At 35.4% G+C, this 22,664-nt stretch overlaps 1 protein-coding gene across 11 annotated transcripts in view; it reads right to left on the reverse strand.

Annotated features, from left to right (window-relative positions):
• The window catches only part of REPS1 (RALBP1 associated Eps domain containing 1), a 69,096-nt gene that overhangs the window by 19,701 nt on the left and 26,731 nt on the right, over positions 1–22,664 (reverse strand). For 4 of the 11 annotated variants that reach the window (XM_049801592.1, XM_049801598.1, XM_049801590.1 and 1 more), the window contains 7 exons: positions 18,610–18,763; positions 12,505–12,632; positions 11,870–12,032; positions 11,498–11,561; positions 10,482–10,636; positions 5,234–5,373; positions 514–594 (listed from right to left, as the gene is read on the reverse strand). In XM_049801592.1, coding sequence (XP_049657549.1) covers positions 514–594; positions 5,234–5,373; positions 10,482–10,636; positions 11,498–11,561; positions 11,870–12,032; positions 12,505–12,632; positions 18,610–18,763 — 885 coding nt within the window. The remainder of the gene's footprint in view (positions 1–513; positions 595–5,233; positions 5,374–10,481; positions 10,637–11,497; positions 11,562–11,869; positions 12,033–12,504; positions 12,633–18,609; positions 18,764–22,664) is intronic. The other 7 variants (XM_049801594.1, XM_049801593.1, XM_049801600.1 and 4 more) reach the window with 5 other exon arrangements.

Below are 22,664 nucleotides of genomic sequence, written 5' to 3' on the forward strand. Positions count from 1 at the left end.
TACTAAAAGCTGTATTAATACAAGTAACTTGGTGAAAACATTAGGAATATGAAATACTACACTCATGAAAGCCCAGTAGTTTTTTCAGTGAAGTTGGCATTGTCAACTCCAAAGAGTTTGTGCAAATCAAGCTCTGCAACTTGAAAAAACCAAAACAACACTGAAGACAAAAATCTAAAACAGGACTGGTTTATCACTGGGAGTGGCCCTTGCATTGACTTATAAATATTTTTTTAAAAAACGTTTTGTTTAAGTATTTTGTGTAATACAGGTTTTGATAGCAGTGTTGTATTACATCAAAATCAAGGGAAAAAAACATTCTTTGCACTCAGATATTAAATATGAGCAGTGCTAGAAAATTTATATTCCTAAAATAGGCAAAAAAATTAAGAAGCCTGCCACCATTCCCCAAAAAGCAGTCCACGGAATCATGCATAACAGCTAAATACAATGAATGGAAATTCAGTGTTAATAAAATTAATTTCAAACAAGCAAGCTAAGTGATTGACTTACAGGATCAGCTGGTGCAATGTTAGAATCAAATTGGGTCAGAGTTTGTGAGCTTGAAGAGCGTTCGCTAAATGTCTCCCACTGCTGAACAGACAGAGGAGAGAAGTCAGCATGATGAGAAAGATGGGAGTAAAAGATCACTGAGGAGATTTAGCATAGTAGTTCAGAGGTTGCACTGGATATTTGCACTGGACAGTACTTGACTTGGAAAGCACACTAATACACATTAAGTATTTCTATGTCTGAGATTGTTGTGCAACCAAGTTTGTTATCTGTCAATATTAATCTTTACATTCACATTTTACAATGAAGATACAGGTACTCAGTCAACACGGAAGTACCTTCAGAGCTCATGTTTGCCAGTGAAAATCATACAAGTAAAAAAACTGGTTAAGCCATTCAAATACTGTAAAGATAAAATCAGTGACACTTTGCGTGTATTTATAATTATAAAATCCACAGAAAGGTTCCTCGGCTTTGTAGCTGCCAAGTTTCAAATGTATTTCGTAAATGCTGATTTTCTTACAAAATCCCAGACAAATGAACACTGAGCAGAGTACTCCAATTAAACCAGTTCAGCTTGCCAGTGCAACCCCTGAGAAGTGATTCTATGCTGTAAAAGAGCATTTTTACAAGTCTAAATCACTGACAAGGCAAAGATTTAAATTCAAACATACTGTTGATTGCTAAAAGCAAATAAGTCAATCTCTGAACAATTTTATAAGACATAGGCATGCTGTATCAATAATTGGTTGTCAAGAGTCCTCATGCTTAGTAAGTCAAGTTACAGCCACAACTGGACCAACAAAGTACCAAACGCACCTAAAATTAGTCTGTGATCCAAAACCCAGAGTACAAATCACAATAGGAATGCTAAATTTGTTATATTTTGGTAAATTAACAAGTAAGTATTAACCAGGTTTCAAACACTACAACAAAAACTACAAATACAAAATTTTTAGTGCTCAGAAAAATCTCACAAAAATGATGTTAGTATAGTTGTGAAAACAAATCAATATTCTTGTCCTATCTCTATAGGCAGATGTATGTAAATTATGCCAGAAGATACAGGACAAACTATATGGTGTTAGTAACCTAATCTCATGTGCTCCTCTACACTGAACTATATTCGGTGAATGGCCTGTATGTGAACCTAGTTTAAAACAGTTATTTCAGAAATAACTCTTTATGGAAATTCCTAAATAACTGTTTTTAATCAGCTGAAATTAAATTCAGAAAAAGATTAACTAAATTTGTAAGTGCTTTCATGTGTGGTGCTGCTCCTTGCAGAGACAGAGCCTTATCTCCTCATTTCAAACTTTATTTTAAAGCAAGGATTATGGAATACTGTTCATAAGGTTTTTTGGGGGTGGGTGGGTTTTTTTCTGGTTGTTTTGTTGCTGTTTGGGTTTTATTGCTGCTTTTTTTTTTAACCACACAAAACTACCCCCTTCACGGACAGAATCTAACAAAACCTTTTTAGTAAGGATGCAAGGTTTCCCTTCTTAACTGCTCTGTTCCTCTCCCTGTATTGTATTAAACAGTTCACCGCTGTGTCACTCCACTCCTTTATGAAGAGGCAGCACTGCAAATAGTTTGGAGCTATACAAACCTGTTGAGTGAGCCGGTTTCGACTAAGTCAGAAACTTAATGGCCAAGTTCTGCCAGCCTTTCCTGATTTGGCCTCTTGCATTTACACAGCTGCTCATTTTCATGAAACATACATTAATATTTATTTTAGGACTACCACTACTCTTTTAAACTTGATTTGGATAGTGGCTTCAAAGATACCAGTGAGACTGGCAAACAGACCATTTGATTACAGAAATATTGTTTCTTAATTTTTCAAAACTTCCATAAAGGCATATAGCATCTATGTTACAGTTAAGATCAATGTCAAAATATTATTTCTTAGCGATGGATGCTGAATTTACCTCTTATTCTACTCCTCTAAAGCCAAAATGCAGGACATTTATTACTTGTCCTCAGGCTCCCTAGCCAGGCATAGACAAACAAACACCAACACCTCCTGACTGCTCTGGGGAATATGCTACTGTGCTCCATCCTGAAATACTGCCAGAAGTTAGTTACTGCTAATTCCCTGGTTAATAGAAAGCTACATATATTAAGGATCTACTGGACTGCATCTCAAACTCTGTGCAAGGTTTAAGAGCACTGACAATACAACTGATTTGCTAGGATAAAACTCTTCCTAGCTGATACTTTTTGCAAGTCTTCCACACTTGCCAAAATGTCTCACAAATACTTTCAAAAGGTTAATTACTAGGAACTAAAACTCGCAGCAACCTGAACCGTTACTAAAAGAACACCAAGACATTTCAAACAAGGTATAAGAGTTGTGAACTCAAAAGCAAATCTCCGTATCTGTGTCAAGGCTAATATGACCATATGACACTAGACTGTTTTCAACAAAGATTTAGTAGACTTTTCAATTTTTTTTAAGCTCTCAGAACTACATGCTCAGCCTTGACACTTAATGGAAAAGATGTCTGAAGTGAAAAAGAAGTAATCAGTGAAGAGATGAGAATGTGAAGCATGTAGTATCCAGAGTTAGGTGGATTTTTATGGTGCCCTTTATCCTGAAGTTTCAGACTGATACCTTGGTCCATACTTGCGAACTTACAGTAACTGAGCCTGGCAACAGGAGTCTAAAACTCAACTATGAGCTAGAAAGAACAGTGTAACCAACAGTTTTGAAACTGACAGGGATGAAACTGCATGGAAAGGCAGATGATCCAGAGATGATGCATAGTCTTCTCAAGCAATTCATTTGTTGATGACAGTTGTAAGAGGTTCAAAGTGGAAACAATTAGACTGGTGCCTGCAGTAATACCAGAAATTTTTTCACTGCATTAAAACCTTGAGGACTTTGACCTGACTCATGCTGAAAAGAAAATGCTGAGGAGCAAGAAGCATGCACAGAAATACAGCTGAAAAATCAGAAATTCCTTTGCGTTAAGACAAAAAACTCTTAACATTTAATAAAAGTTCAACTTATTTTAGTATTGTTAGTATCTGGTAGTATATTTAGTGTGAGAACTTCTGCAAACCTCTTAAAGTTTTAGTAGATTTTTCAGAAAGAAAATACCACATTATCTGAATGGACAAAGTCAGTTTTGTAAGACAAGATTTTGGCTGATGATGGTTCTCATTAACTTTGTTCCACTAGTGCAATTACCCTATTCAATTGGTTTGAGTTGCATTGGACACTGAAGGAATCTGTTCAATTACAATGCAGCTTACCAAATGATTAGCTTATTAAATCTTTATTGCAAACATGAGGGAATGTATCAATGCAAATTTTGATACAGCTGCAGACATTTGCAGCTTTTTAGCAACTGAGTATCTGCTCACCTCCCTCCTGAAACACAGCTTCCTACCCAAGAGTCACTCTGTCAAATAGAACAACTAAAAATCACTAAATCATTTCCTATATTTTTCATTTGGTAAGGACATCACTGTGAGGCTAGCATTTGCCCTTAAGAGAAACAGCAAACTTTACAAAGTCCTTCCTCCTGAGAGAGGAAGAAGATTTCCTGTGCTCCTGACTTTAATCCTAAAAATTTGCTTATTTGCTGTTTCATACTGACTCTCCTTTCGTTTGTCTAAACCTTTTACTGCCAATCTTCTATTCACTTGAAGTTTAACAAAGAAAGAAGCAAGCCACAAAAGCTCTTTCAATAAGAGAAGCAGGTAAGATAATACTCAGCTACTGACAGAACTATCTTAGATGTTAAAACAAGTTTTAGACTATTCTCAAGAATCTCAGATTATTAAAAAAGCTTTCAAAAAAATAATTTCAATACTTTTCCCTTTTCTTTCCCTTATGAAAAATAAGCCTACATCATCTTTGTAGTATGGTTGCAGTCAGGAACTCACTTGAGTCTTGAAGTAGCTCTTAGAATAAAACTTTGGTCTATTCTAAGTCAAAAGCAAAAATGTTAAAACAGAGCAACAAGAAAAACTCCAAAAATCAATCCCTTACAGGATTTTTAAACAATAGACATTTGTGGGAGAAAACAAAAAAACACATATAAAAATACTGTTTGCTAACTTCAGTTTCAAATTCTGACAAAATACAGCTTTACTGTGTAAGACTGCTTATAGCAAATATATAGCAGCAATACACAACAGTACAAATTTAATATTTAAATAAGTTCGGCCAACAGTTGGCTTCAGATTCAACTTCGAGTCTTCGCTTCTGAAACAAACCCAGAGCTATGACTTCTCTACGTTGCTGGTGAGATATTATATATTTCAGTGTAAAAATCACCTCCAGAAATAAGTCTCAATGTCCAGATCTGTCAGAAATTTATTTTGAAGTTTTGCAAAAGTGTTGGCTATAAAAGCCCTTCAAAGGTAACAAAAAACCTCAACAAAAAACCTGCCCTAAATGAAAAAATCAGGAATTAATTCAACTTTTCCAATAAATGCTATGAGATCATTTTGTGATTAATAGAAAGCTTAATTACCATTAATGACAACATTTTAAATAGTAGGTCATCTCACAATGAGACAGAAAAATCAGAAGGAAAACATTACCTTTTTTACAATTTAACATGTGTAGAACCTTCCTGTGTCTATTGTCCTGCTAACTTTTTCCACAATTTGTGATCAACAATCCACTTATGATGAATTACGGATGCATATACAATTTAGTTATTGACTGGCAACGAAATAACTCTTAAATAAAAGTGCTAACCTCACTGCTCTGATTCAATTCTGGCCAGGTCTGGTTTAGGGATGGCATTGATGGAGACTTGCTTGGAGGTGCTTCTGCTGGAGAGCTGGAGTAACCTACCTCACCAGTCTGTTCCCCAACTTCTGAAATGACAGGAATCACTATAAACCAAAATCATGAATTGCATTCAGTTTGAGCTGCTCACATCTCACAGAAAGTGCAAAGTACCCTTCAGTTTCGTCTTTTTCAAGTAAATACTTAGCAGCAGACAAAAAAACCCACTCAAGTCAAATATACTATTTATCAGGTGTTACTCTTATTTTGAGGATCTTTCTGAAAATTGGCTTTGAAGATTGCTCTGTACCATACTATCTCCCTGTACTTTGGCTTTTAAATAGCGTTTTTAGAGTTTGATTACACGTAGAAATAAATATAATTCTTTCTTAAATGACAAGAAAATAACTTCATGCTAATGTTTATTACCTCAAAATCCAGCACTGAGAAGTTTATCTTACAGAATACTTCCTTATATGAAAGGTTAAAGCAAAACCAGTGTATCAATGCAAACACAAACCAAAAATATGAAGCCAGAGATGGAAGAAAACCATTCCCTTTGATTATTCACCAAATAATATTTTAAATTTTAAGCCTCCTTACTAAAACTATGGTATTTCCCCTCACTACATTTTGCAAATTGAACAAGCCTAGCAGCTGCCACATTGCAACTGTACATTGTTACTGTTATTTCAGTTTTCTGTGAGTTTTCAGCAAATACAGTCCCTTGCAGATACACTCCTTCAAAGTTGTACAAATTTTCATGATGCAGCACACTTATTCGTGTTCTGTTCAAACTATAAGAGAATTGGGTAAATCTGAACAGCAGATTAAGCATTCTGTGTAACACAGTAAAATCCTGCTTACAGTGTCTTCTGTTTTGCTAGATACCTCAATACAAGCTAAAGCAACGCATTGAAAGCCTCAAAAAACTGAGGGTCAGATTACAACTGTATAATGTAAGCAATAGAAACAGTTGAAAGAGTGACTGATAAGTAGCTAGACATATTAACAAGATGTTTGTAGTCCAAAGAATTAAAACTCTGAAGACAAAATAGTGCACAAAAGATGGATTAATTAAATTACCATTTAAAAGGACTACTTGATAGATAAGTGATCGAAGACGACTGCCACGAGAATGTGACACACTGTACCAAAAATTGATTAAAATTTATAAAAACGATTGGTTTCAGGCTCCTGAAGTGCCGAACTCTGCAGCCTGCTGTTCTGCTATGACAGCTCAATATTCTGTCTGCTGTCTTTGAATCTGAAGAAACTTGTAACAAATGCAGTGTCAAATTGAAATGGAAACACTTCAATAGCCAACGGTGACCAACTGCACTTTTGAAAACCAACAACAACCCATTACTGTCTTCCACGTGCTGCTGGGGAGAGCAAGAGGCATAACCTAAAAAGAACAGCCAGAACACTGAAGTCCAGAAAGAAATTAATTGTCCCATCTTGAGGCCAGGGGAGACTGAGGTGCTACTGATATGAAAAAAGCCACACACAAAACAGTAACTCACCAAAATTTCAAAGGTCTTGTAAACTTCCTGCAAGTAGCCGGACATCAGGTTGAGACTCAATGTTCCCAAAATTGTGCCCAGCACCTAGCACTTTGTACTACTGCCCTTTAAGGAAAATGCCTTTACAAATGATTCCAGACAGAAATTGCACCTAATACCTGCCTCAGGCAAAAAGCATCTGGCAATAAAAACCAGGCTACATCAAACTGGTATTTACAGGCGCAATGATGTCACCAAGTAGTCAAGATGACATGCTATGGTCATTGCACACAAAATAATATACTAAGTTCAAAATATGCCAGCGGTAAAGTTTTGGGAATGTATGTTGCATATCAATTGCTCTGAAGTGTAATATGAATAAAAAATTCTAATGAGTTAAAAAAAACACTCAAAAGTCTCATTTCAATGGTGGTACACTAGATAACTAACTACTAGTGTTAAACACAAGGTCAAAAAGACAAGGTTGAAAACCACTGTGGATAGACCACACAGCTACCTGTAATTCAAGGAATTTTGCAAATATCTACACGAAACATGCATAAGACACCTATGGAAAACTTCAGGGGTTAAAATCATGAAGTTGTGTAAGACACAAAGCATGGCAGATTCTTTTTCCTACAAAGAAATGGCATTGTTGCAGCAGCCCAAACAAAAAACAAAATCACAGAAAAGCAAAACTTGCTTTGAGTTTTGTAAAGGGTTGGTAGCTTTTACTAACTGAGATAAAATTGAGTTTAAAGGAAAATATTCACATTTATTTACATAACAGGAAATAAGATGAGTAGTCTTTTCAGCTGCAGATCATAAATTCTGCCAAGACAGATGCAGATGCTATCAACAGTATTCAATTCATAAAATAAATGTATAAGCACTTAGAGGAGTATTTGTACAACTGCCTGACTTCATGCTCCCATTTTTATTCACTGCAGTTTTCTTCTACAGGCTGTTCTTACACAGACAGATCTTGCTCATTCTGAAGAGCTGACATTATCTGTCTACAAATACCACAACACAATGTTAAATCTTAAGCAGAGCTGCTGCAATCCAAATAATTCTTTGCAGTATAAGATCCAATTCAAAATACTAAATCTATTCAAATGTATTGTAAAATTACTACATTATTCTAAGAACTTAAAACACCTCATTTCTCTCTCTAGTCAGCAGAAAGACATTAGCACCTCATTTAAAATTTTTTCCTATTAAAATTCTGTAAAGGCATAGTGCTACACCACAAAAATGACCAACTATATAAACGCTTTATTTTACACGAGGTCTACGTCATGTGAGAGAAACATATATCCCTGGTCATGAAATCAGATGTGAGAAGACCAACACATTAACGGGTTTGGGACACCTGCAGTTGGTCACATAACAGATTCACAGGGACTGATAAGGAAGACGCTGCCAGAGTAGACCACGAGAGATCTTCCCTCCCTCTGTCTGAACAGAGACATAGGGCCCTCTGTTACTTTTCTTTCTGCTGGCCACTCGTTCAAAAGTCAAAATGGAAAGCGACTGCAAGTTTCAAGCGCAGAGCAGAAGCATGGAAGGTCAAGTGGAAAGTTTCTAACAAAAGGACAGAATTAATAATGGTATCGTTAACACTTCTGAAATAAAGTTTACCATCTTGCACATTGGTTTAAAAAGACATTCAAGTAATTCACCTTCTTGAACAGTTTAAAAGTATGTTATTCACACTGAGGCTTCAGTCAGCAGGTCATTAATAATTTCTTTCTCTGAGAAAGTTGTACGCCATGAAAAAGTGCACTCAGAAAGACACTCCGGTGCCATACTTTACAGTTCTTATTTCTGAGAAGGCTGCTGGAAGCAAGCTTTACTGAAATACAGCATTTATGGGAACTAAAAAGAAAAAAATATTGCAGAAATTTAACTGGTTGATCTTTCTAGGCTGATTTACAGTCCTTAAGTTGAACCCATGTAATTTAACATGCACATACACAGACTAATGAGTCTTTTAATTTAAAATAGTAAACGTATACTGGAGATTTGGACTGTTGTAACTACAAGTAAAACTATAGCCACGTCAATAACTTCTCCTAAAATCTTTGATTCAACACATACATTTTGGCGATAAATCATGTTAGGTGCTAGAAAAGATTAGCCATTTCCAATACTGGTGGCCCAAATTAAAAAAAAATAAAATTCTAGTTAACAGGATAAAATTGAACAAGTTTGCAAGAACTGTCAGTTTTCACTGTAGCTACTAATAACAGCAGAATCAAGTGTCAGTCAGAACTTTTGGTGTTTTTTTTTAAGTACAGCTTATACAGCATGGTAACCTTTTAACATTCACTAAAACAGGGTAATTTCTCTGTAATATCAGAGGGAAAAAATGTTGGGGTTTTTTAACTACTTTTAAAAGTAGTTGTTGGTTTTCTTAAATAACAATGGTTTACACAAATAAATGTTACTCCATTTCCTATCAAGATTTTTGCTTGGCCACCACCTTACCACAAAAAGACAGAATGGGTAGGTTTTAGACACTTGCTAGGTATTCGCCCGATTAATTGTAGGTTTTAGACACTTGCTAGGTATTCGCCTGATTAATTGTAGCTATTTCTTACAAATGTCTTCATCATAGAAAAATGCTCACTCATACTTAAAACACTTCAGTTGTGGCTGACTGCTTTTGGAAATGTTCTTTGAGGAGCCAAGCCACTCCCACAAAAAATGGTTTAATTATTAAATCAGAGGTAGTAAAAGCCATAGTAGCTAGTTTAAGAACCCATCAATAATTGTCAGAAGAAAGTCTTTGACATCCTACAAACACAGTATGAAGAGACCTCCTTTGAAGTATTTAGTAAAAAGAAATAAAATTCTAGGAAATCATAGTACCTGTGCACCCACAGTATAACCTGACTTTCCAAGCAAAGACTGCTTGTTAAAGAGTAATCTAAATCTAAAGTTTTAAAATATTCAGTTTCCTTTATCTGTTTCAAAATAAAAAAAACGTAAGATGGCCACAAAGATCCTGTTTTTAAACGACACTTTTACAAGGAACAGTACTTTGCTTTTCAGTTATGGGACTGAGTTTTTGGCACACATTAACAAGCAGAACTCATACATTCAATGGTTTATCTGGGAGCATCCAAAGGTAAAGGACTATGCACAGAAAGACTACGTGCCAAAGCAATGGAGGATAAATCCTGCTGTCAAGTCAGGAGTAGAAAAAAAAAAAATCTGTGCTACTAATCCTGTACTTTTAAAATACACAGTCCTACCTCTAGCAGTGAATCTGGGAGTATTTTCTAAGTGCCTTCAAGACTTAGAAACTCATGCCGTATTTTCAGAAATGAGGGTGAACAGAAAGCATATTCATTTGAAAGCAAGTTTGAAGTATAGCTGGATTAGGAATTTGAAATACAATAGCTGATCATGAATAAAATCCATATTGTGACAATTTGTATTCCCTAACCTTTAAAGGACACAGGCAGTATTTCCAAATGTAATAGTCAATATGTGTATTGTTCCTAAACATCTCCCTGTACAGAAATACATGTGTTCAGATTAGCTCTGAGCACTGATTAAGTTTCTAAAAATTGCACACTGCTTTACTTCACAATGACTAATGTGTTATGCTCATACAAACCTGTAAATATCTGCTGATATACTGTAACAACTATACCATCATTTGAAAACAGTGAAATTTGTGTTGAAGCATGCCTTACCCGTTGAGTCTTCCAAATCAATCAGTTTGGGCATTAAACTTTCAGGTAACTTTTCTGGCAAATCATACCCGTTCTTTCTAGCAACTACCAGATGAAATGCAGCACAGAACTCATCCAATGTCAGTGCACCATCTTTATCAAAATCTGACAGTTCCCTAAAAAGGAAAACTTAGTATAAATAAAATTTCTTAAGGTTATTTTATTTCCAAGAGACATACTTCTGTTGTGCTACTTGGAAGATCAAAGAATGCAGTTTATAGTTTTACCCTATTAAGCACTTCATATGAGGGCTACATGCTTTACTTTTCAAAGAAGATGAGCCTTCATTAGTAAAATTTCTTAGAGCTTAAAGCTCACTTAAACCCACTTTTATCTCTCCAGGTTTTTAACTTGTTTAAGATAGCACTACACAACATTATTGGCCTCAGATTTTTTGCAAAGTATACTAAAGAAGCAAAAGTGCTGAGGCAATATGATTTATTTTAAATGGGATAATACCTGAATTAGAAATCATTACACTGAAAGAAGGATCAAATCTGCCAAGGTAAGCCATTCAATGATAGCATGCAGTGATGCAGTACAAATTCCAGAATACAATGAAATATAAGCTTTGCACCAAGTCAAAGCTAAATTTGTCATCAAGTCCCACTAAGTGCATTTAAAAATATTTGATTCTGTACATTTCATTTAAACTTAGACTTGAATAAATAGATATAGATAAGAAATTATTTAAATATAAATGCATTTTTAACAATAAAAACCTCAAATAAATTACTTCTACTCTGAAATGTTTGAAATTTCTTCAAAAGCTCAAAATACCTTGTAAATAGTACCAGCCTAGACCCATTAAAGCCCACAAAAGTAATATTGGCATAAATATGAGTAGAACTGAACATACTAGATTACTAGTGAAATTTCACTTCGTAACACCTCCTAGTAAGTAGATTGTTAGATAACCACCAGATATCTGTCATCTTTCTAAATAACTATCCAGAATACAGACACATCACACTTACCAAATATGAGAAAGTTCAAGAATAGGTAGTTTTGACTTAGTGAAAAATTCTTTAGCTGCAGATCCTAAAAAATTACAACAACCATTTTTAATATATAAAGCAAGTTAAATCACTAGAAGACTTAGAGTTACGGTAAAGGAGATAAGCTCTTTAGCAAAGCTTTTGGGGAAAATGGCACTAATTACCACAGTTAAACAAAGGAAAAAGGCAAATTAGTTTCAAGTCCTTTCTTAAATTATACTGGATTTTACTAGAACATTATTGGTAAAATGCAGAGTTTTCTTGAAAATGGTATGCAAACCTAAGCACACAACAAAGTCTTTGTAACAGAACTGCTGCACCCACAATTATATTTTTTAAAGAGTAACTTACCTGGTATAAATCCATTTAGATCAGGTTGAATGGTTTTAAACTGATTAACATAATACTGCCTTTGTTCATCAGTTATTTTCCAGGGGTCATCATAACTACTTGATTGCCTACGAATTTCATTTGTTGTTGTAGCTGATGCTACAGTTCGTACTGTTGTCTGGTCCTGAAATGAAATATTTTTCCTCAGTATTATCTACCTAAAATGCTTCTATGAATTCTCAACTTCTTCCCTTCAAAAAATAAAGCATAGTTAAATCTCACAGTAGTTTAAAAACTGCAGGAAACCATCAGCAGATTGCATCTACAGGATAATGACAGGGTATTTTTGCACACTGATACATATGGATAGGAATGACTGCAGGTATGTAAGCAGAAAAAAAAAGTATGGCACATATGCAAAAAAGCTAAACACAAATGTTTTAAAGTCATATTGTTGACATTTTTAAATTAGTAGCTTTCAGTTAATCGTTCCAAATGAAGTCAACCCAATGAAACAAGTATCTGTTGGGTAAATAGCACTGAAAAGACTACAGCACAGATACACAGTAAACATCTGCAATGAAATTTATTTAAAAAAAAAAGGCTTGCAACATTAATCTGAATGAAGCAAATCAAATATCAATAAAGTGTCACACCTGGACAGAAGCAGGATGCATGGCTAAAAGAGCACTGGTTGGTGGGGTATCTGCAAAACTGACCCAATTTTCTTGATGGGGTGGTGGTGAATGGCCAGACCATATGGGATCACTAGAAGTAGATGAGCCTGAAAGTAGAAGAAACATTTCCTTTTCAAAAGACAACCTTGAAAATTGAGTAAGAACTATGGATGTGGAAAGCAGTAAAAAAAAAATAAAAATTTTAAAAATCCTGAAACACATGGTCCTGTCAGGGAGATACACACTTGTCGAATGGTGAAAAAAAAGAAAACCAAATTGCACCAAGGTGACAAAGTTCACCTCCTGAAAACTCCTGTAGATTTTTATGTTAGGCCAGCTTAAATCTGCACTAAAAAGACAGATGTGATGGACTAGCTTATTGCAACATGTGTAAAATGTAAATAGGGTTTTACCCATTAAAAGGATCTTGAATGAGTTAATACTCCACACTTTCGCTTAATTGAAATGAGCAACACTTGTATGGACAAACAGCTATTTAAGAGTGGCATACAATATTAGTATGCAACTTCATTACCATTATTATTAAACTTTTTTCTTTTTTTAGGTTGTAGTTTGCCATTCAAAGAACAAAGCCTTGGAAATTCCTCCTAAGAATCAGGCTTTTTGGCACAAATATATTTCTGAGTTATTTCTAGACTAACTTAACTCACTTACTTAAAAACAGGCCAAGAATAATAAAAGGCATCCATATAGAATGCTGACATCTATTTATTAACCATCTGGAACACAATAATTGAGATTCACCCTGTGCCTTTTTATAATCTATTTCTGAAGTACTGCCGACGTTCAATGTCTTAATATTAAAATAACGATGAAGCAACTATAGAAAGATTTGGCCACCCACTGCTCTATGTACAAAACTCTCAAAATTCTCTTAAATTGCACTTGCAAATTAAAAATTTAAGAAACTCGGAGCAGAGGGAAAACAAAACATCTAGAACAAGTCTAGAAGAATCCCAGGACTCCATTCTACTCTTTGCCTTCTAAAAAAAATGCTGAACTCCTTAAATCTAAACAGCAGTTGTGAAAATGATTAATCTATTCTTCTTGCACAACTAAATGCTTTCTCTTGAAATACGTTAAAGTCATACTTAGGTAGGAATTTCTGCCCCATATGTAGAAACAGATTTCCTTTCAAAAGGCAGGTCAACTTGTGAGTTTCTGTTAGCCCTCCACACAACCCACAAACAAGAAATACAACATCACTGTCATAATTTTAATTCTGCCACCAAGATCTAAATTGAAGCACTAAACCCCAAGAATTTATTGTCAAGATGCTGACTAAAAAATATTGCTATGAGAAGCCCATTCATATATAGGTAATCCATTGATGAAACAGACAAATATCAACATTTTGGGGTTCTTGGAGACTGGTGACACTACTAATACACAATCTGCAGTAAACGGAGTGAAGGAAGTCTGAGAATCAGTGAGGCACACTGAGGGCTAACATCTAAAGTTACAGTAACATTGTTAGCATTTGCTGTTTACTATCTGGCTGTATGCAATTACTCTTTAATTCCATAAATGACCTTTTTCCTAGGAGAAAGTAATGAGAGAAATGCTTACAACTGGTTTGTTTGCTGTACTCTTACGTACAGTACAGATTCAGACAAGTCCTTCCCATCTGTCCTATGGATATGACACTCAAATTTTACTTTTGATACAATGGCTCTGCCCCTCAGACACTGACATTATTATCACTAACCTTACACATGTTTACTCCACCTTTACTTCTCCCAACAACTTAGTACAGTTCAATTTGTACCCCACTTAGCACACCACCTCTTCCAAAGAAGTAGCTTGACAGTGATGGAGATGCCAGCAGCACCAAATTGTCATACCTTCCAAGTTCTTTACAAGTATTACAAGAACCGTTTCCTTTCTCGCCTGTTCAAATAATCCCAACAAGAATACCCTTGCTTTACTGTTCCCGTTAGTCACTCTGCGATGCAATGTTTTAGGACACAGGATGGGAAAGCTGAAGAACACTGGAGAAAGATTATTGTGGACACCTGGATCTACGCACAAACTCACGGACTGCCACCAACCAGTAACTCAATCAATATAACTACATCTATTTGACATTTGAATTAGAAATAGTCACCCCTCACTTTCTTCTGATCCCAAAACTGGATCACAGAGAAGACTTGAAACAATGATTGTATTTTTATTTTATGATTTGTAACCCAATGAAGAAACAACCTTCAGTGGTCTCTGTGCATTTTCATCAGGGAGACACCATTAACAGCACTCTGAATAGAGAGTAGGCCTAAGACCAATTAGCAAATTTGAACTAGCTGGTGAAGTCTAATGCACTATGTTTAATATGAAGACCTAACTTGAATTCCTGTGGCTGTTTATATCCTTCTGCTCAAGCTTGAATATCTTACCAACACATTGATAACTTGTGGAAAATGATCTCGTTTCCTGTGGGAGAAAAGTTACCCCCTCACTTGAAGGTACAAATATAAGACATGGTTTACCTAGATAACATCCAAGTAGCTTGTACTTTTCAATAACTATACAAATGTGGGTTTACTCACAGAGAACTAAATTTTCAACTAACTTTGTAAACTAGCAAAAGCTTTCCTTACCACCAATTTGCAATGAAACAAAACCAGAAGGTTGAGTAGAATTTTGGCAATAAGATAAAATGCTGTAGAGCTCTTTCCTCCCTGAATAACCATGTCCAGGTAAGAATAATCCTTAACTTGTAACAAGGCCAATCATCAACAGTTATTGAAGCAGTAAGTAGGAGATAAAGGACTATTCAGTCCCCTACAAGCACAGTAAATATCTTAGGACTCTAAAAATGCAAGCGAACTGTTAGCACAGTAGACACGTTCCACTTCTGTCCATGAATTTTCCTGTTCTTGATTTCACGAACTGCAGCAAAATCTCTCCCAAGGAAAAGAAAGAAGTGTGGCTTAGGGCTGCAAGTTCTTATACATATTCAGACATCAAAACAGAACTTTGATGTAATGCCAAAGTAAGCTAACAGAGGTCCTACGACTGAACAGAAGACCTCAGGGTTTTTTTTACTAGTTTGAAATCATTATTTGGATACTACCAACATAAATGCACTGCTTTGCTTCCAGTCCAAATAGACTACAAGGTAATAAAAAATAATTTCTAGACCCTATTCTGACATGCCACTCAACTATCATTTGAAGTGGGGAAGGGGTTCTTTCTCCCAAGTTTGTCACCATCAGCATCCTTCTAGCAGCTGAAGCTATAGTGCAAAACCAGCTGAAAAGGTAAAAGTATGAAGGATCCCCCTCCCCCCCTTGTAACTGTAAGAACAGGAGGCTCTCATCTCATATACAATTCTGTTTCCTACAAGGGGTTCTGTCATCCACTGTATTATTCTGTGAAGACTGATCCAGATCAGAGATGCAAACCAGAACTGGGACATAACAACATGATTTTTGAACAGCTTTATCTTAAGCTGCTAAATCAAGGACACCTGGAAGACTTGAGAGACTCAGATTTTAATAGAATTGACTCCAACATTTAAGGATGAGACCTGAACTAACTACAAACTTCATTCTACACAGGTGATCAATGTCTGTCACTGAACTTTTAGTTCCTGATATTAAAGTAAAATACATGCAATCTTTGGGTCTCCCTTTACAAAAAGGCTTGAAGAAAGATGATAAGAAGACTTGGCTTCTGATTTCATATGTGTAAGCACATTAAGCTAGTCATGACAGTCCCTCAGAGTCCAGCCACTTACAAAGCATCACTAACACTATTCTAACTGAATTACTGGACAACACAGTGACAAAAAATTTGTAAAATCCAAATTCTTTCGGTTTGTTGAGATGACAACAGGTTTTCTTCCTCAAGAAATTGAGAACTACAGCTATACATTATGCTTAAGACTTCTGATAAAGGTGTAAGATTTTTTACAAAAAACAATTGAGTCATCATCTAATAATCATCCTGTAGCCCAGTTCAATGCAGAAAGCACTATTTAATTTTGTTCATGGTGGGAGTATGATGATGCAATGGAGTGTCTTTACTATGCATAAAGTCAGAATCTTCTTGTTTAAACACATCTTTCTCCAAACAAAAAAATTATGGTTTGATTTTTGTCCTTCTGGTTTAAGGCAACATGCTGTTTATTATTAGACCCATCAGAAATATTTTTACAGTTGAGGTTCCATGCTTTCAGTTGACAGCCCCATTACCCTCAAACAATGTTTCACATTATGTGAAATACAAGCAGAGAGACCTGGGTTCTTATTTTTCTTGGATCACAAGTGAAATGGCATAGTCCTGCCTTAAATCCTACTGAGATAGTATCACATACTTGCAAATTACTTGCAAATTTCTCAAAAACATCTTGCATTGGAATCAAGATGAGCTTGCAGAGCTTAGTTTAAGAAAGGTAACCAACAGTCTATCCGGTTCTACCTAAACGTCAGTAGAACATCATTCCTCTACAAAATACTGTCCTTAAAAAGTAGGATCAAGAGAGGGAAAAAGAATGACAAACTGTCTACAACAGCTGAAATTCAAAGGAATAATTAATCATCTGCAGTGCAAAAGAATCACCCAGTGAATCAGAATGACAATTTTTGTAAAACTAACATACGAAAAAACATTCTATTCTTAGCATTGGCAGAGCAGACAATCCTTCTATAACAGCATCTCCGAATTACTTTAAACACACTATGAATCCGTTTCAGTATGGAACATAAAATTGGTGAATATTGAGCTAGTTCAGAAATATTTTCAGACTACTACTGAAAAATTTATCCATGGACATCACTGGGAAAGCATTGCCAAACTGAAATATTAACAATATTATTATGGTATTACAACTTTAAGAGGACAATATTGAACTCTTCGACAGTAGGAACAGCTTGCATACTTTCCTGCAGTCCTTGACTTCCTAAGTTAGAAAAACTTTACAAGTTAGAAATCAGCTACCAGACAAACTTGTAGTTCAGCTTCCAAGAAAAGCAAATCAACTAAACTATGCAAGAAAAAGTCAAGAAATTGACTGGTGAAAAATCACAATGCCTGGACTGAACCCTTAGAAGTGATTATATATACAATGAGCAGAATAATAATCTTTATTTTTTTATTCTGAACTGACTGGGACTTACTAGCAAACAACATTCAGGACACTGGCACAGTCCTCTGCATACAACCCGTTTCACTTCTAAAATAAACCTTATTTCCTTATCCAACCAATTCTATCAACAGAATCCCTGGTCCACCATGGATGCTTACAACTACAGAATGACAATAAATTGAAAGGTAACAGATCAATTTTGGAATATTACAACTGAAATAAACCAACCACAGTTCAATCTGAAACTACAGCCTACAAAATGCAACATATTGTTTAGCAGTATCATCAAAAAGAGAACCTGAATTAGAATTGCTCTGCGGTTCCCAAATTTAAGTATATCAGACATCAGAAAACAGAACTTTTTGAAATACGAGATATTAAGGGCATTGGCTTTCTAAATCTGAGCACAGCGATACGACAACAGGGAGAGTCTTCATTTTAAATGAAGAACAATAAAGGATGAAAAGCTTTACTGGAACAGGTGGTTCTACCTTGACAGACTGGAGATACAGTAGCTTCAGTTATGTTTATATAAAATTTAAAGAAAGCAAAAAAAGATGTTAAGAGAATTAGTTGTTCTGACAATTCATCTAATCTATCAGAAACATAATTCAAACAAACAATATATTGTCTGCTGCTTTCCCTTGAGCTCCCCACATTTTTGGGTATACTGACAGTTCCTGCATAATTTCAACAGGATGTCAGTTTTTTATTAGAAAACCTTCCACTGGGAAACTTTCATACTCTTTCCCTCCCTCCAAACTCTAAGCATTTCCCATACCACACTAAGAAATGGATCCGCCATATGCAAGACCACAGATTCCACAGTGCTGCCATCAACATGAACATTTGAATCCGCAAGAAAGTTTCCAGGACTGGAAAATACAAAGATAAACTACCCTAAACTCATTTAATATATTTAAGAATCCCACAACTTTGAATTACAGCTGAAGCATAACATAAGATATTTATACCTGGTTGTGCTTCACTAAATGGAGCCCAAAAAGGCCCAGGTCCAGCAAGAGGTCGTTCATTATTCCCTCCGCTGGGATGGCGGTTGTGCTTCCTCCATGTATGTGGAGAGGTTGGTGGGGATTGCTGTGGTGAAACAACTGGAGATGTGGACTCCTAATAAAACAAAGGAACCTTTTAAGTTTTTTACTAAATGACTAAATACACAAAAGCCTATCTAAAACCATTATTTCTAGGAACAACCATCACTGCAGTTAAAGTCTCATTTTAGAGAGTGAAAATTTTAGTACTTATTAAAATGAGGGAACAGGAGAACTCAGATACAGTATGACTGCGACTGGACACATTCACTTCAAACAACGTCATCTAATATATTTTTAACTCAGCATTCTTAGGACAACAACAATGCCAAGTTAAACGACTTAGCTACAAAGGAAACTAGATTATGAGACTCACTTTCACTTGTGATAAAAGTTACATTTGAACCCAGGTCTCAAAAGAAAAGATTACTTACTGTACAACTTATTATCATACCTAATTTTCATCACGTGATTCACAATCAGTTACTTTCATTTAAAAAAACAAACCGGAATTCAACATTGGGAAAAAAAATCACTAGACAGGTCACTTTTTTTTTAATATGCAAAAACATAGATGTAATTTTTTTTCAAAGAATGATGCCATCTAGAATATACTTCTGTGCTGTACAAATTACAAGGTAGTTTTGCCCTGATGTATAGGATCAAGCTTCTCTCTAATCCTATATTGTACTATGTTCTCCCTGAACAGGTAGGAAAACAGAGGATCACACATGCAATTTCCACCTGGAACCAGTTCTCATGAGACATTCAGATGTCCAGAATCATTCCATTTCAAATAAAATACAAAGGAAAAATAATTTATACTGTACAAAGTGAAGTATTTATACAGTAGAAAGTAATTTCCTCCCTATATCTTTTGAAATTCCTGTTTGCCAGATCTCCCAATTTGAACTAAATTGTATTAGTGAAAACAAGTACAAGAAAGCAAAGCTTGAACTCCGAGTTTCCTGAAAAGTAAAAACAAAGCTAAAAATCTCAAAATCTGTTTCAGCAATAGACAAAAAAACCCAGAAGTTTGGTACTCTATGTTAACAACTTAACATACTATCAAGTACCAACTACCAGACTGACTGTAGGCTTCCACGTGATTCCCAAAACTGAACTGGTTTACTTTGCCAAATATCAAAGGTCATTATGCCTTTTAATCAATATTATATCTGCAAAATTCTAAAAGTCAGTAAGGAAGTGCCATAAACAAGCTTTTCTCCAAGCAAGGTACATACTAAAACTACATGCATCCCAACAAGAAAGTTTTATGACCATGACTGGTTACTTTTTAATGTATTGATGTAAACTTCCACCTTTTTTTCCAATCTGAACTTCCTACTTCCCAGTATAGAGGGCCAGCCTGGTTGATTCTGCAACTGAGATGTTTTCTGAAAGTTCTGACCATTGAGTCAGATTTCCTTAAGTAAGTTCCTAGGCCACAAGATTTTGAACTTTCCATTCAAAGCATTTAAACGATGCCCATATGTACTGGCAAAGAGTATTACAAAGTGGCTGGGAGCAGTACCAATTCACTTCAAGTTTTAATTCAGGGACCAGCTGACTGCACAGTCAAAGTCACTGTTTTTCCACAGTACCTCCACTAGTTCAAGATTTTTTTGTTGCAGTTACAGACCTTTCTGAAATTTGCCTGAAGATTCCTTGTCTTAGCATCTTACTTGACAAGAAATTTATTTTAGATAACAATACGTTCTTACCCTTACAAGTACATGGGGGCAAGAGGGGAAAGAGTCAGGGAATCCAGAGTGCCACTTGCAGGCTGGAAGCTAGAACTGAGGTTGAATGGTTAAGTCTGCTTAGCATAATGCAACAGGAGAACCATGATGATGCATCACTGAAATCAATGAAAAGCTTCCTCTTCCATTGGCTTTTATGCAAGTCATCTTTTATCAAAAAAGATTTGAAGGATGTTCAAAATACCATGAGTAAACCTACGGAAAGCTATGCTTGGTCACAGACACTATTCATTTACTCCAGTACTCTTACTCTAGTAAGTCAGATGGTCCAGAAAGACACAGAAGAAAACCTGAGGCAGACAAATGTATAGTAGACTACCTAAGGGAAACCACTCACTACTTCTAGTAACCGCATATGAACATTAAAACTCTTGACACATAGTCCTCATGAAGCAGCCTTGCCCTAATGAAGCTGACAACTGTAACTATTCAGTAAGCCTCCATCTAACATTTGGCCTTATGCTCAAGGTATAGGAAAAGATTGTCATTATGATCCTCAACTTCAATTCTTCCAAATGTTTACTTTGCATGTGGTTCATGTGATTCTGTAAAGCATGTAATAATGGGAATCAGATCATCAGAAGTACAAGCACAATAACTAATTTTGTTCTTAATGTTTCAGTCAGCGTTATATCAGAATGCTGAACATTTACAGACTTCCGACAATTGATTTGGAGCTTCAGCTTACAGACTCTGAAATTATTAAACAGCAAAAGCACATCACCAACTCTGATGTCAAAAAGCTTCTGAAAGAGGGACAAGCCACATCTTTAGCTTTACTATCATTACAAGAATCATATTCCCAAAACAGTTTAAACCAAATTTAGATGGCTTTACTGTGGCACCATCTTTCCCTTGTGCAATCCCTGTCACTCCCATATACCATTCGTGGCATTCATTGATCTAGCTTACTAGAAGCTTATGAGAGCTAAACTCCCTGATTTTTTTTTTGCAAGTGTAAAGAAGGAAGATGTAAGCCAGAAAGACTAGGGAGGAGGCAGGACTGTAGAAACATTGACCCTCATACAAAAGTAGTCATGGGAAAACACAGTGAGTAGGGATTTACTGAAACTGCAATTACATACAGGCTCATTTACTCCTTATAGATAAGTTAACATCAACCATGTATCTGCCTTAGCAGTGAGTTAGAAGTTGTCATTTTCATGTACTCATGCCTAGAAAACATGGTTTGTTGTCCAAAATTTCCACTTCAATTTTGCATTAAGCTTCACCCTTTAGTAAACAGAGGCAGTATATTCATTAGAACCACATCTGTTTCTCAACAACAACATATACTCTCATAAACTGAGAGTGTTTCAAGAGTTTATGAGAGCGTATGTTGCAGCTGAGGAAGTAGGGTTGTTCACTTTCATCTGTCCAATCTATTAATAAAAGAAACTGATTTTGAAAGCCTGAAATATCCAGGTTCAGATTTTTCTGAGAGTATTAGGGTACAGAACCTAACTTAACTGCTCTTCAAAATCTTAACATGCAACAACTACAACAGTTAGCCTAATCTGGCAATTAGCCAAACAGCGATTTTGAATTTCACCAATTTTAACAGACTTTAGCCACCTAATCTCTTTGGGAGCTTTGACAATTTTACTCATCATCTGCATATTGTAGTTGATGTACCATTGATTAGATCAGCTACTATTACAAACTTATTTTGTTTTAGCACTTTCAATGTAATTATATTTAAACATTTAACACGCTAGCTTTTAACTTCTCTCCAAACAAACCTCAATAAAAATCATAGCAATTACAGTGTTCTGGTTTTTACTATCTTAAGACATTTATTTTTCTTCTTAACATTATTCCAGAAAACAGATCTAAATAAAAGCATATTGACATAAATAGTTAATAACTAACATTTTCATGTTAAATCAAACTGTTGAGAACATTATTCTCAATAACTAATAAAAAAGGTTATAGCTAACAGGCAAAAATTAAGTAATCTACCTTAATTTTTTTTTAAAAAAATCACATTAAAAAAGCTGTAAAAAAGCATGATGTTTGTCAAACTGTAATTACAAAACCAAGACACTATGAAGGACTCGGAACTTGGACGTTTTCAGGACTGGCAAGCAGTTACTAAAAATAGCATGTTAATTAAAAAAGAGGTGATATAATATACGGCTCTAAAAGAAGTACCTTAGTGAAGATAAGTCAAACAAACTGGCGTTAGGCAACACAATACTGTGCTAAAGCAAC

This window comes from Accipiter gentilis, chromosome 5 (genome assembly GCF_929443795.1).
Source record: "Accipiter gentilis chromosome 5, bAccGen1.1, whole genome shotgun sequence".
Taxonomy (NCBI): Eukaryota; Metazoa; Chordata; class Aves; order Accipitriformes; family Accipitridae; genus Astur; species Astur gentilis.